Here is a 12775-nt window from a genome sequence, read left to right on the forward strand (position 1 = left end):
AATACTACTCTTATTAATTAATTTTTAAAGAAAAATGAAATAAAAATAAAAATAAAAGAGGTCTGAAACCATTACAGTTCACGGTATATATATAAATGTAGGGAAATAAAAAAGAAAAATGAAGATCAACAAAAAAAACAAAGAAAAAAGCATCTTTATTCTTTGACATTTACATTATTACACATACAAATTTGAATCTCCGGCCTTTTGCCGGAACCAACAACCTGTACCTATCATCAGATCCAATCTAGGGTTTTTCCTTCTCCAGATCTTCCTTTTTCATCTCTCATTTTCTGTTCCTATTCGATTCATAATCGCCAACCGATTTTTGAAATCTCGAAAGGGAGATTTGTAGGGATCAATAGCGTCAGATATTGCGATGGAGGCGATCGAGGAGTTGTCTCAGCTATCGGACTCGATGCGCCAGGCGGCGGCTCTTCTCGCGGACGAAGACCCTGAAGAAACCTCTTCTTCCTCTAAACGCCCTTCGACTTTCTTAAACGTTGTTGCTCTAGGCAGTGTTGTGAGTCTCTTTCTCTCTGTAGTAGAACGGATATGGATCTTCTGGATCTGGTTAGGTTTCGTTTGCATTGGAGAATCCATGGGTCTTTCGCGTGTGGATTCTTTATTATTATTATTATTATTATTATTATTATTATTTTTCTTTTTTCCAAAATAGAGATTAAAAAAAGATTGATGGAAATGATGTTAAAGAATAATTAGATGTTTTATAATAAAACATAATTGGCAATTCAGAACTTCTGATTAGGAAATATTTCTGGAGAAGGAGAACTAAACAAGCCATTTAAATTGCCTTTTCGATTACGGATGAGCATGGATTCTTATAATGTACGATAGATGGTTGTGTATGATTTAGAGTGCGAGTGTTTCGTTTTATTTTATGTTTATATGTAAACTCTCAGTTAGGAGTGTAATTTATCTGTTGATTTTGGATATTAGAATTACGCGAGTTGGGAGATATTGCAATGTTTTCTCAAAATGCTAGCTAAACCTTATTCTTATTTATAATGTTCAAAGTAAAGCACTCGTACAACTGGGTTTTATTTCAATGACTTCAAATTAGCTGCTCATTTCGGTGCTGATTGGTGACTGTTTTGCGTTTATCTGGGATTTAAGAGGTCTAAAGGGTTTTCTCTTTCCTGGATGCATTGATCAGGGAGCTGGTAAATCTGCTGTGTTGAACAGTCTAATTGGACATCCTGTCTTGGTAAGATTTGTTTATTTAAATCCTCTTCATTTTGCATTGTAACTATATATTGTTTCTTATAAGACTCATCTTACCGTACTTTCGACAGCCAACGGGTGAAAATGGTGCTACTCGAGCTCCTATAAGCCTTGAGTTGAATAGAGATGCTTCTTTAAGCAGCAAAGCAATCATCTTACAAATTGACAATAAATCTCAACAAGTTTCTGCAAGTAAGATCTTCTATTGAACTGCTATTAATTCTTTATTAGTTTTAGTGTTCTTGTGTTTTCATCATTTGATGTAAAATCGTTGACATATCTGGCACTGGATGCACATTGTGTCAATTGATCTGTTCATTGCTATTATTGTCCATTATATTTCACATTGGGGCATTGTAGGTGCCCTTCGGCATTCTCTACAGGACAGGCTGAGCAAAGGTTCATCAGGCAGGAGTCGTGATGAAATATATCTTAAACTTCGTACTAGTACAGGTTGGTTCACCATCTTGGTATCATAATCTTTTTGTTCACGATTGATTCCTTCATATTTTGATTTGAGCAAAGTGTTTACTATTGGTGACTGCATGCTTCAGTTGGCATAAATATCTTAGGAGGCCTTCCTTAGTAATTTTAGAAGCTTGATCTTATTTTTGCTACTGCAATGAACATTGAATTTTTAGATAGAGAAATCAGAAACAGCTAAACACATACATGCATGTGTACTTGAGTCTAAAAAATTAAGTAGGAAGTTATTAAGAACTTTTTCTCCCCATATTGTGTATAGAGTAATGTTCATAAAATAATGAATTTCAGGAGGTAGTGAAGTATGCTATTAGCTCATGGGACAGTGAGCTTTTTGTAAGTGAGTTAGATAAAAGGGATGGTCAGGTTTCAAGAAAATTGCAGGGACCCACTCCCTTAGGATGTGATTAGATTTTTGTGTTTGGACGAACATAAGCTGGCAAACTGGATTTAGGAAGAATATGTTGAAGGATATGCCATTACCTATTTTTTTTCTTGGCTGCATTATGTGTAATGATGGTTTCCATTATAGAAATGTGCCTTGAAACTCTTTTTGTCTTCCATAGCAGTTATTTTCCTAATCACTTTTTATTTGTATAATTATTCCAGCTCCACCATTAAAATTGATTGACTTACCTGGATTGGATCAAAGAATAATGGATGACTCAATGGTAAGTGGCTTAAAAATTTTAATGTGCATTCAATATGCTTTTTTTTTTGTGTCTTCCATGGTTCATTTGATATGTCACTGCTGCTGCAGATTAGTGAGTATGTTCAACACAATGATGCTGTTTTGCTGGTTATAGTACCTGCCACTCAGGCACCAGAAATTTCATCATCTCGAGCACTCAGAGCTGCCAAAGAATATGATGCTGAAAGTGGGTCACATTATTTAACTTCCATATTTCTTTTGTGAAAACTAAGAACTTCAAGTTTTAGGATTGCTTGTTTTTTTTAATCTATCATTCATTATTGATTGTAGGCACTAGAACAATTGGTGTTATTAGTAAAATTGATCAAGCGGCAGAAAATTCAAAAGCCCTTGCAGCTGTTCAGGCTCTTTTGTTGAATCAGGGACCGCCTAAAACATCTGATATTCCATGGGTTGCTCTAATTGGTCAGTCTGTCTCTATAGCCTCGGCACAATCTGGAAGTACCGAGAACTCTTTAGAAACAGCTTGGCGTGCAGAGAGTGAAAGTTTAAAATCTATACTGACTGGGGCTCCGCAAAGCAAGCTTGGTAGAGTAGCTTTGGTGGATGCCCTTGCTAGCCAGATTCGTAACCGTATGAAACTTAGGCTTCCGAACCTCCTTTCCGGGTACTTCTTTGATTTCCTTTCTTTTCCGACAAGTTTATATTTTCTTTACTTAATACTTCTTTTTGCTATCATTCAAAGAAAAAATATACTCTAAAAAAAAAGCAAAAGGAAAATATATTGTAGCTGCTGCAAGTCATGTTTTTAAATGCACGCCACATTAGTCAGGGGCTAATTAGTAATCACAATGATAGCATGTTACACATTAAATCCTGTCAAAATATGTATTTAAAAAATTTACTTACTGAATGGTACCTGTTGCAGTTTAAATCTTACCATTTAAATTGATAATTGGCCACATCTAGCATGCTGGATAGGCTTCCCAAAGACAGAATAAAATACATAAGAAGTTCTTTCTTTCTTCTACTTTTACCAGTGTCATAAAACATGATTACTTTCAATTATATCTATTTAGGATTTATAATTTGCACGGCCCTGTTTTCATTTTCCACAGTCGTGCATATTTTTGTATCCGATACAAATTTAGAAATAAAACCTCAAAACAGTTTTCTGTAACTTAACAGGGTCTGTTCATAGCAATTTCAATGGTATATATACATAGCAGTCTTGGATTACTTGATGCATAAGAGCTTCCGAATTTTGCTTTTGTGATGCTTAATCTTGTGCTAGAGCATTCTTTTATATGCATTTTTCTTTTCCTCGATAATGTTGCAGGCTTCAGGGAAAGTCTCAGATAGTTCAAGATGAACTATTGCGGCTTGGTGAACAAATGGTCCATAGTTCTGAAGGTACAAGAGCTATTGCTTTGGAGCTCTGTCGTGAATTTGAGGATAAGTTTCTCCTCCACTTAACTGGTGGTGAAGTAAGTATCTTCTTTCGTAGCAATGCCTTTATTATTTGTGTACCTGTTTACTTAAAAAGATATTGCTGTGTTCATAAACTGCAAGATGATAAGCAAATGAGAAAAAAATTGATTTACCTATGAAGGTAATATTTCTTTTAGGCAAGAGTATCTTTTTGACACAATGTTGATATTGAATGCAGTTTCTGGTTTCCAATGCAATATTAATTAGGTTGGTAATCTTTTCTGAGAATAAAAAGTAACTGTTATCAGTCAATGTATCAACTAGGGGCTACCCATATGCATAAGCATAGAAAATTACATGGCAAAAATTTAATTTAGTTTATAATTGTTAAAGTAGTTGAGTGAAATTAGAACGGAGTACCTGTGAATCAACGTCTTGAATTTCTTGGAATCAGTAGGTAAATTTTTCTTAGGAATGTTGTTGCGGTGTATGTAGGCAAATTATAATGATTCTTTTTAATAATGGATTTCAGCTTATCCTCCTTAATAATGTTTAATTGCAGGGAAGTGGTTGGAAAGTTGTTGCAAGTTTTGAAGGCAGTTTCCCTAACAGGCTTAAGCAGCTTCCTTTGGATAGACATTTTGATATAAACAATGTCAAAAGGGTAGGTTCTGTATTTAACTTCACTCCTTTTCCTGCTTTCTTTAATGTTTCATTGTGTTCTTGATATTGTTTATAATTTTAACGATCTTTTTTTAACAATTGAACCAGATTGTATTAGAAGCAGATGGTTATCAACCTTATCTTATCTCTCCAGAAAAAGGGTTGAGGTCCTTGATAAAAGGTGTTCTGGAGCTTGCAAAGGAACCATCACGTCTATGTGTTGATGAGGTATGTTAGTTCATATCTTTTAAGCTTTGTTTTTAATAAAGCTTTCTATTTCTTTTATGTGGCATGTAAGCCAGTGTGTTTGAACGTAAATAATAAAGTTGAGCCTTTTCTTTGGATAAGTTTTCACAACTATCATTTCTTTTGGGTGGTTATAAAATTATGCAAAACTATTATTGTCATTTACTGGTTGGAATGGTTTCTCTCAATGTTATGTGCTGATTTATTGGATTGCTTTTGAATCAGGTGCATCGGGTACTAGTAGACATAGTTTCTGCTTCGGCAAATGCCACTCCTGGTCTTGGAAGATATCCTCCTTTTAAGAGAGAGGTGGCCATTCTCTTTTGGTGTTTATTTATGCTGTGTGTTTTGGAGTAGGGTTCTTGTCATTTGGATTTTCTGACCATGTTATTTTTTCTTTTGACATTTTCAATAAGGTTGTGGCAATTGCAACTGCTGCACTTGATGGTTTTAAGAATGAAGCTAAAAAGATGGTCGTTGCACTGGTTGATATGGAGCGTGCTTTTGTTCCACCTCAACACTTCATTCGACTGGTGCAAAGGAGGTAATGTCAACTATTCTCCACTTTTTGTCCTTTTTCTCCAATTTCTTTTTTTTTTTTTTGTTGGGGAACAAAGATAATTCTCAAGTGCTGTAGTGTCTATACTCTTTCACTTGTAACTATTTCTGTGTCTTTACATGACCTATGAACTGATACATTTTATCTGGAATTCGGGGTTTATATAGAAATCTTTTATCTGTAATATGATGAACATTATATCATTGCATTTAATTGATGGCTTGGTTGGTGAAAGGACAGTTGATGCCTAATTCTAGTTCTTTGTATCTTTTCTTGTTTTGAGTGTTGGTAGTGGAAGAAATATATTGGGACCTCATTCATCAGAATGTGGTCAAGTATTTGTTGTACTTGTATTTCACTCCATAGTATTCTCATATATTTATGATGATATGATTATGTTAAAATTGATAGCGGATTGATAGGAAATCGAATGTTTTCTGTTGTGACTTTATTTATGAATTTGCTTTAATTGGATTCAATAGTCAGGTTCCCCTGCCACTTTGGGAATATTAGGTTAGGTTATTGTAGATTCAATAAGTCTCCTTGTTTGTTTCATAACGTGCCCGCAGGTTTCTCTTTTTATTAAGTATATAATTATTTAAAACGTGTTCATATGTTGATATTTTTATATATATATATTTTTAAATAAAAGTGCGGAGTTATATTGATGTTAGAGTGCCAAGGGGGCACAACCCATTTACAATGTATTTTTATATATTGTATACCACTGCGTTTATATCTATATTTTATCTTTGGTGGTTCATGCAAAGCAGCATGTTTGGTTTATTATCATGTCTGTCTGATTCTTCCTTTTCTAAATTTTTGTCAGAATGGATCGGCAACGGCGTGAGGACGAGCAAAAGAATCGATCGTCGAAAAAGGCACTCGAGGCAGAGCAGTCCATTTTAAATAGGGTTTGTGTTGATCTGCTGTTGTAAGATTTAACTTGGCTTGATTTGATGATTGAAATATTCCTATTATATTCTCTGCCTTTTCTTTTTAGGCAACTAGTCCTCAACCAGATCGAGAACAATCTGGTGGAAGCTTGAAATCGATGAAAGATAAATCTAGCAAACAAGATAAGGATGCCCCAGAAGGACCAGCATTGAAAACTGCTGGGCCTGGTGGTGAAATAACAGCAGGTCTGTGCTCAAACATTGAATATTTGGTCTAACTAATGATTAGGCTGTGACCAAGTTGTTTACATGGATAGTTGAGGCTTTGTTTTACTGTTTCACAAGCTGTTGTCATGTTTGATAGATTCCAATCTCATTTTGATAACCATATTTTGCGTTAGACAGGCGAAACATATGCTCCAAAATCATGCCATGAAAAACATACATATACATGATAATTATTAAAAGCTATAGGAGCCAAAATAAGTTCATGGTTGCTTTGATGTATAGTCAAAAGAAATCAGCAATAAGGAACGAAAAGAAGGGAACTAGGTCACTTCACATCTGTGTGACACTGCCCCAAGCAGCAGTGCTGGTTACTCTCCTAATATTCTCGAGGTCAAAGATTTCAATCAAACAGCCGTCAGGATCCCTAATAAATGCTATCCCTTTCATTATCCCATCATCTGGTTTTTTTGACAAATCTCATGATATTTATCATTGCGAATCATTTGCTGATTTATTTTTTTAACAAAAATTTTATTCACTAATGTACTGTTTGTGTGCTTCCTGTGGTTACATCTGATTGTTTTGAGGACATAGTTGAGAAGCGGTCCCAAAAGAAAAAAAATTGTCTTTAAATCAAGTACCATTTGTTTGGTTGAACTCACGTAGTTTTCGGTCGTTTTGCTGTATCATGACTTAAAAGTCATATTCATTCTCAATAAGATTAAAAGAATGTGAAAATACGATCAAACAATAATTTATACAAAAATGTTTCTTTATTCGAATAAATAAATATAGAAGTAATAGAAATAAAAAAAATATCTAACTGTTGGAGGTGAGGTGGACAACATTGCCATGGGCCAGTATGGCCATCAACTGTGTGACAACGTAACCACCTTTGTGTGATTTCTGGCCATGTGCCTGAGATCTCACGACTAACAGGGTGGGTTTTGTTAGATCAATTAGATTTGGCATGTGTCTGTTTGGATCCTCCACATATGGTTGGGTTAGTTGGTGAGGAAGATGGAGGTGAGGATAGAAAGGGGATAGAGAGAGACTGGATCTAGCCTTGGTTTGGCTGGAGAGGGTAATTGAGATCGAGAGGCGAGAAGGGGAGAAAGAGGTGCCAAATGGAGTTGGTGGAAGAGGAGAGAGAGGGGTGGTTCTGTAATTTACTGAAAAAAGTGAAGATATCTTTAAAATTCAACTGTAAACTACTGCTTTGGTTTTATATAAACTAGACACATGAAGCCCACAAAGAAGCACCCCATTAAGTAGGAAGTAACTAGAGAGATGAAACAGAAGCAGGTTTCTAATCTGCTTGGTTTGTCGACAGTGCTATTTAGGCCCAGTGCTTGAAGTTAACTTTTCCTCTCTTTAACTTTTTACTGTGTATTTTTGTACTTAGCTGAGAGTGTTGGCTTAGAAGAATTATTTTCCTCATAGAAGTCAAATTGGGTCTTATAAGTCCTACCTTAATGAGGTAACTTATCCTCGTTAAGATGATAAACTTGTAAATCTTTTTGGATCATCTGGAAGTAGAGCAATAGAAGGGCTTTTGAGGGGACAATCTAACTTTGTTAACTCTAAAGATTCTTGGTTTCAGACTCTGAGTTTTTTGATCAAGAGTCATCCACTTTATTTTGAGGATCTCAGGGGCTTTATAGATATTTTGATAAACTTGTAAATCTTTGTACATGGGTTGAACCCCTTTGGTGCTCTTGAGTATACACATTATTTGTATTTAAAAAAAAAAAGACTTCTCTTGATTTTAGTTTGAACTGACTTTGATCCCTGGTCCTTCATGCAACAATACAAGGGTCTTGGAATTCAATTTTAAGATGTTTTCATTTTCTTTTTCGCTTTTCTGACAAAGTTGGGGAATAAACTTTCTTTCTTAGATGGATGATGAGTCTTTATTCTTTCTTGGATTCTTATCATGGTAGCAAGGAAGGTCCATGATGTGCAATTTTGGCAAGCAGGTCACATGAAATTCAGCTTATCTGTGTGATGTATCTTTTATGTACTCAGGATGGAATTTGATTGAGGGTATGAAATGGAATAAGAAATTATTCCTTCATTAAGTTGACTTAAATCATGTACTTATGATTCTATGTTCTGCTTTTTGTTGAAAAATATTACACATGCTCTGCTATTTCTTGTCTGTTTGTGTTATAACCTGCTTAAAAAATTAAAATAACAATATGCACACCGAAAACAGATTAACAGACTCTAAATATACACCTAATTATTGCTCCAAAATGGTGAAGCAAAATAAATATGACGTTTGCATGGCTTGAGACCTCTGTGACTTCTATAGTTTGTTAGATAATTAGTTAGTTAGACAATTATTCCTCTAATTTAAGTTGTTCTAGGATTAAATTTGAGCTTGTTTATATCATATTTGGGAATTTCAGAGTTGTTTTGAGATCAGGGGTTCTTGTAAAAATGACCACTCTTTTGTTGTTTTTTTTTTAGATACAGAACCCAATTTAATTCTAGAGTCCCTTCCACAATATTTTCATCCTCATTTTTTGTTTTATTTTTTCCTGTATGTGCAGGATATCTACTGAAGAAAAGCGGTAAGACAAATGGGTGGAGTAGACGGTGGTTTGTTTTGAATGAAAAAAGTGGCAAGGTCAGCCTGTAGTATTTTTGCCTCACAATGACTAATGATGTTTTCAATTTTTTATTACTATTTTGATATGATCCATTGCATTGTCAAACTTTTCAATTTAAACTCTTCCCTATGTTTTTTCTTGTTATGAATATCTATTTCCAAACTTACAATGTTATATTTTTTAAACTGATTGTCATGTGCTTGTTTTATCATCATTTTTTTTATTGAGAATACCAAAGAAATAATGGTTTCATTTGATAAACAAAATTGGCACTTATGTTATGCACATGTAGAGGTAACTGTTAGAACTAAATCATGTAGAAATGTGTATAAAAAGAAATTATGAAACTGAATCATGCATTCATGTCGCTCGGCCCTGGTGCAGTTCCTTTAGGTCTATAATTTTAGTTACGTATATTATTGCTTGTTGCGTCAACATTTCTAACTAGAATTTCATTCGATTAACATGTTGTCTTTCAATATCAATTTTGTTTTCCAGCTTGGTTACACCAAAAAAGAAGAAGAAAGGAACTTCCGTGGTGTAATAACTTTGGAGGTATGATGTTCCCCTTCTTTCTTGAGATGTCCTTTTTTTTTTTAAATCTGTTGCTGGCAGTATTACATTTTTTATGATAATGATTGAAAGTGTGTTAGGTTATTTGACATAGTTCAATGAATCACAAAGTTGGAGTTTTTTTTTTTACTTAATGAGATTTGATGTAGATCTTTGTCCTTCTTGAAAGTCTCACGATTTATTAGATAATGATAGTGATTTTGAGATAATTAAGACAATTTTGTAAGTCAATAGCCTCGTCTCCTGATATCTGATGTAATGATTAGGATTGTAATATTGAGGAGATTTCTGATGAAGAAGCACCACCATCAAAGAGTTCAAAGGATAAAAAGGCGAATGGACCTGATTCTGGAAAAGGACCGAGTCTTTCTTTTAAGTTAACTAGCAGGGTTCAATACAAGACTATTTTAAAAGGTATAACATTCATATAGAAACTGAATTTGAGTCCCTTCTCTTAATAATAATTCACATGAAATTTTTGTTGAACATTTTTCATTTCTGCAGCTCATAGCGCCGTTGTTCTGAAAGCTGAGAGTGCAGCAGATAAGACTGAGTGGCTGAATAAGTTACGAAGCGTTATTCAAGCCAAGGGAGGGAACGTGAAAGGCGAATCAGGGCATCCCATGAGGCAAAGTCTTTCTGACGGTTCACTTGTAAGTTACTGAATAACATATATTTTTTTGTTCTTTTTTAGGAACAATAACAACTATTTTTCCTGAGCCCTTACAACATAATCATAATACCTGCTGCTTTTGTTTTTTGTCTAAAGCTTTTTATAAGCAAAATGATATTTCTTGTGAGTATCAGTTGTAATTTTAGTTGTTAGAACATTTCATTTCTTCTCCACTTTTTATTTTTTGGGCTGGGGAAAAGGTGGGTTCAGGGAAAGGGGTACAGACATTATGCTTACCTGTGATTTTGTAGGATACAATGGCTAGAAGACCCGCTGATCCTGAGGAAGAGCTTCGATGGATGTCTCAAGAAGTGCGTGGTTATGTTGAAGCCGTTCTTAACAGCCTTGCTGCGAATGTTCCAAAGGTTACTAGACTATTGAAAATGCCAACTGCAGTTTGTCTTTGTTTGTTCTCTTTTGTTGATATGCTTCTTTAATCATTAATCATTTTGGCTGAACAGGCGGTGGTTCTTTGCCAAGTAGAAAAAGCCAAAGAAGATATGCTCAATCAGTTATACAGTTCTATTAGGTTAGTGTGTTTTGCAGACGGCTTATTTTTTTTGTTTAATTTCTTTTTTTTGAAATAGTTTCATTGACACCTAGACTTGGACCATACCTTGGTTAAATTGGGGAATTTATCAAAATACCATGTGGTCTAGAGTCTGGTTAGGTTTGGTTTATCTGAATTTTCAATGACCTTAAGTTTACATTTTGAAGCAGTATAAACGAAAACAACTTCTGTTTTCTACTTATTAGTAAATTTGCTTAGATCATAAGACATCAAAAAGCACCATTGCATGTGCCAACTGTAAAATTTTTGCTTGAATTCAGCTCAAATCCTGTAACAAACAATACCGAAGTATGTCCTCCAGTCAAAATGTAGTGTCATTTAGTGTTTCACATTCCATCACTTACATGTGGGAGGGATATTGGAGAATATGGGGTGGGGGTAGGGGGTCAAAATGAGTATTTGATGTGTAACAGCTGGTTGTATAGTTTGTTGAAGTTATGTCTCTGTAGTTACACGATGTCTAGGTTATAAAAAATAGCATATTTGTGATGCTCTAAAGATACATTTTTTGTTAAAGAAAATTTACCCCTTGGGTTGCTTATCCTTCTCCTTTAATTCTCTTAAGTGGTTCTTAATAAACTGTATTAACTTTGCTTGTGTATGAACATACAGTGCCCAAAGCACAGCACGAATTGAGGAGCTGCTGATGGAGGATCAGAATGTAAAGCGTAGGAGGGAGCGGTACCAGAGACAATCCTCACTTCTTTCAAAACTCACACGGCAACTTAGCATTCATGATAACAGAGCAGCTGCTGCCTCCAGCTGGTCTGAAGGTGGTGCTACAGGTAAGACTTTTCTGATTTGTTTTACAGAATAGATCTTGTTTATGTCATTTTGCCCACTCCTCCAATTGGGATGCCGAGCCACAATCATAATCCATTCAGCAAGAAAATCTTCGTGCTCTGCTTATTTTCTGTATTTTGTGTGTATAGAAAGCAGCCCGAGGACCAGCGGACCATCATCAGGAGATGACTGGAGAGCTGCATTTAATGCTGCTGCTAATGGCCCTATCGATTCGTATCGCGACTCATCAAAATATGGGGCTAATGGTCACAGTCGCCGAAACAGTGATCCTGCACAGAATGGTGATCTGAGCTCAGGTTCAAACAACAGCCGCCGCACCACTCCCACTAGGCTGCCACCGGCACCGCCGCAATCTGGTTCATCCAGTAGATACTAATCGACCCTTGAATCTTTTTGTTAAGATTTGCTCATTCTTGTTGCTCCGGTTGCTGCACTGAGCGTTCCTCAAGCTCAGATCATGTTACACTAGCTTTGTAGTGGTAGATAGGTTTCTGTAGATATATATATATTTCAATCAAGAGCTTGTTATTGCTATATACTTTCATGTGTTGATTAAAATTTCCTATTTTTGCCTCCTTTTTTTGGGTTGAGGGTAAGAGATGTGGACTTCCAATTTTTTGTTAGATTCGACACATGCATTTGTTTGTACCAAATTGTTATGACCATCATAGTAATCTTTTTTCTTGATAGTGTTGGTTTCTAAGAGTGGAAATATATTACATGGCTGCTTGTTATTTTGAAAACAAAATATAGACATGTACTTAGGATCCATAGTTTTCAAATATGAAAGAAAATGTTTCATTCACCATCTATGAAAATATTTTCATGAAACACTATTTATTAAGTGTATTAATACAGTTTCATTAATACAATTGTATCACATCATCTGTGAACTTTTTTTGAAAGAGTCATAACTTGCATCTAATATATGGTGCACTTATTATTCTTTTCTTTGTATTTGTACTCTTGTTGATTGAGGGGAAGAGAGAGAGAGAGAGAGAGAGAGAGAGAGAGAATCTAATTAGGGTAGAACTGAAATAATATACTGATTGTTTTTTTTTTTTTTTACTTACAGTAGGTTATTCAGTCTCTAGTATAATGGACAGGAATAGAATAAAATTAAACTCTATTGA

General features: G+C 35.0%; 1 protein-coding gene across 1 annotated transcript; it reads left to right on the plus strand.

Annotated features, from left to right (window-relative positions):
• The first annotated feature begins 113 nt into the window (after positions 1 to 113).
• Positions 114 to 12331, plus strand: ADL6 (dynamin-like protein 6). The gene is made up of 22 exons (XM_088213809.1): positions 114 to 523; positions 1178 to 1228; positions 1317 to 1437; positions 1606 to 1698; positions 2338 to 2399; positions 2489 to 2606; positions 2711 to 3047; positions 3720 to 3867; positions 4374 to 4475; positions 4583 to 4702; positions 4946 to 5029; positions 5137 to 5264; positions 6109 to 6193; positions 6283 to 6421; positions 8962 to 9038; positions 9520 to 9576; positions 9861 to 10008; positions 10099 to 10247; positions 10519 to 10632; positions 10729 to 10796; positions 11451 to 11623; positions 11771 to 12331. The coding sequence occupies exons 1-22, from the start codon at positions 380 to 382 to the stop codon at positions 12016 to 12018; spliced, it is 2766 nt and encodes a 921-aa protein (XP_088069935.1). The 5' UTR covers positions 114 to 379; the 3' UTR covers positions 12019 to 12331.
• Positions 12332 to 12775: the final 444 nt, after the last annotated feature.

This window comes from Carica papaya, chromosome 2 (assembly GCF_054855325.1).
Source record: "Carica papaya isolate Zhongbai chromosome 2, ASM5485532v1, whole genome shotgun sequence".
Classification (NCBI taxonomy): domain Eukaryota; kingdom Viridiplantae; phylum Streptophyta; class Magnoliopsida; order Brassicales; family Caricaceae; genus Carica; species Carica papaya.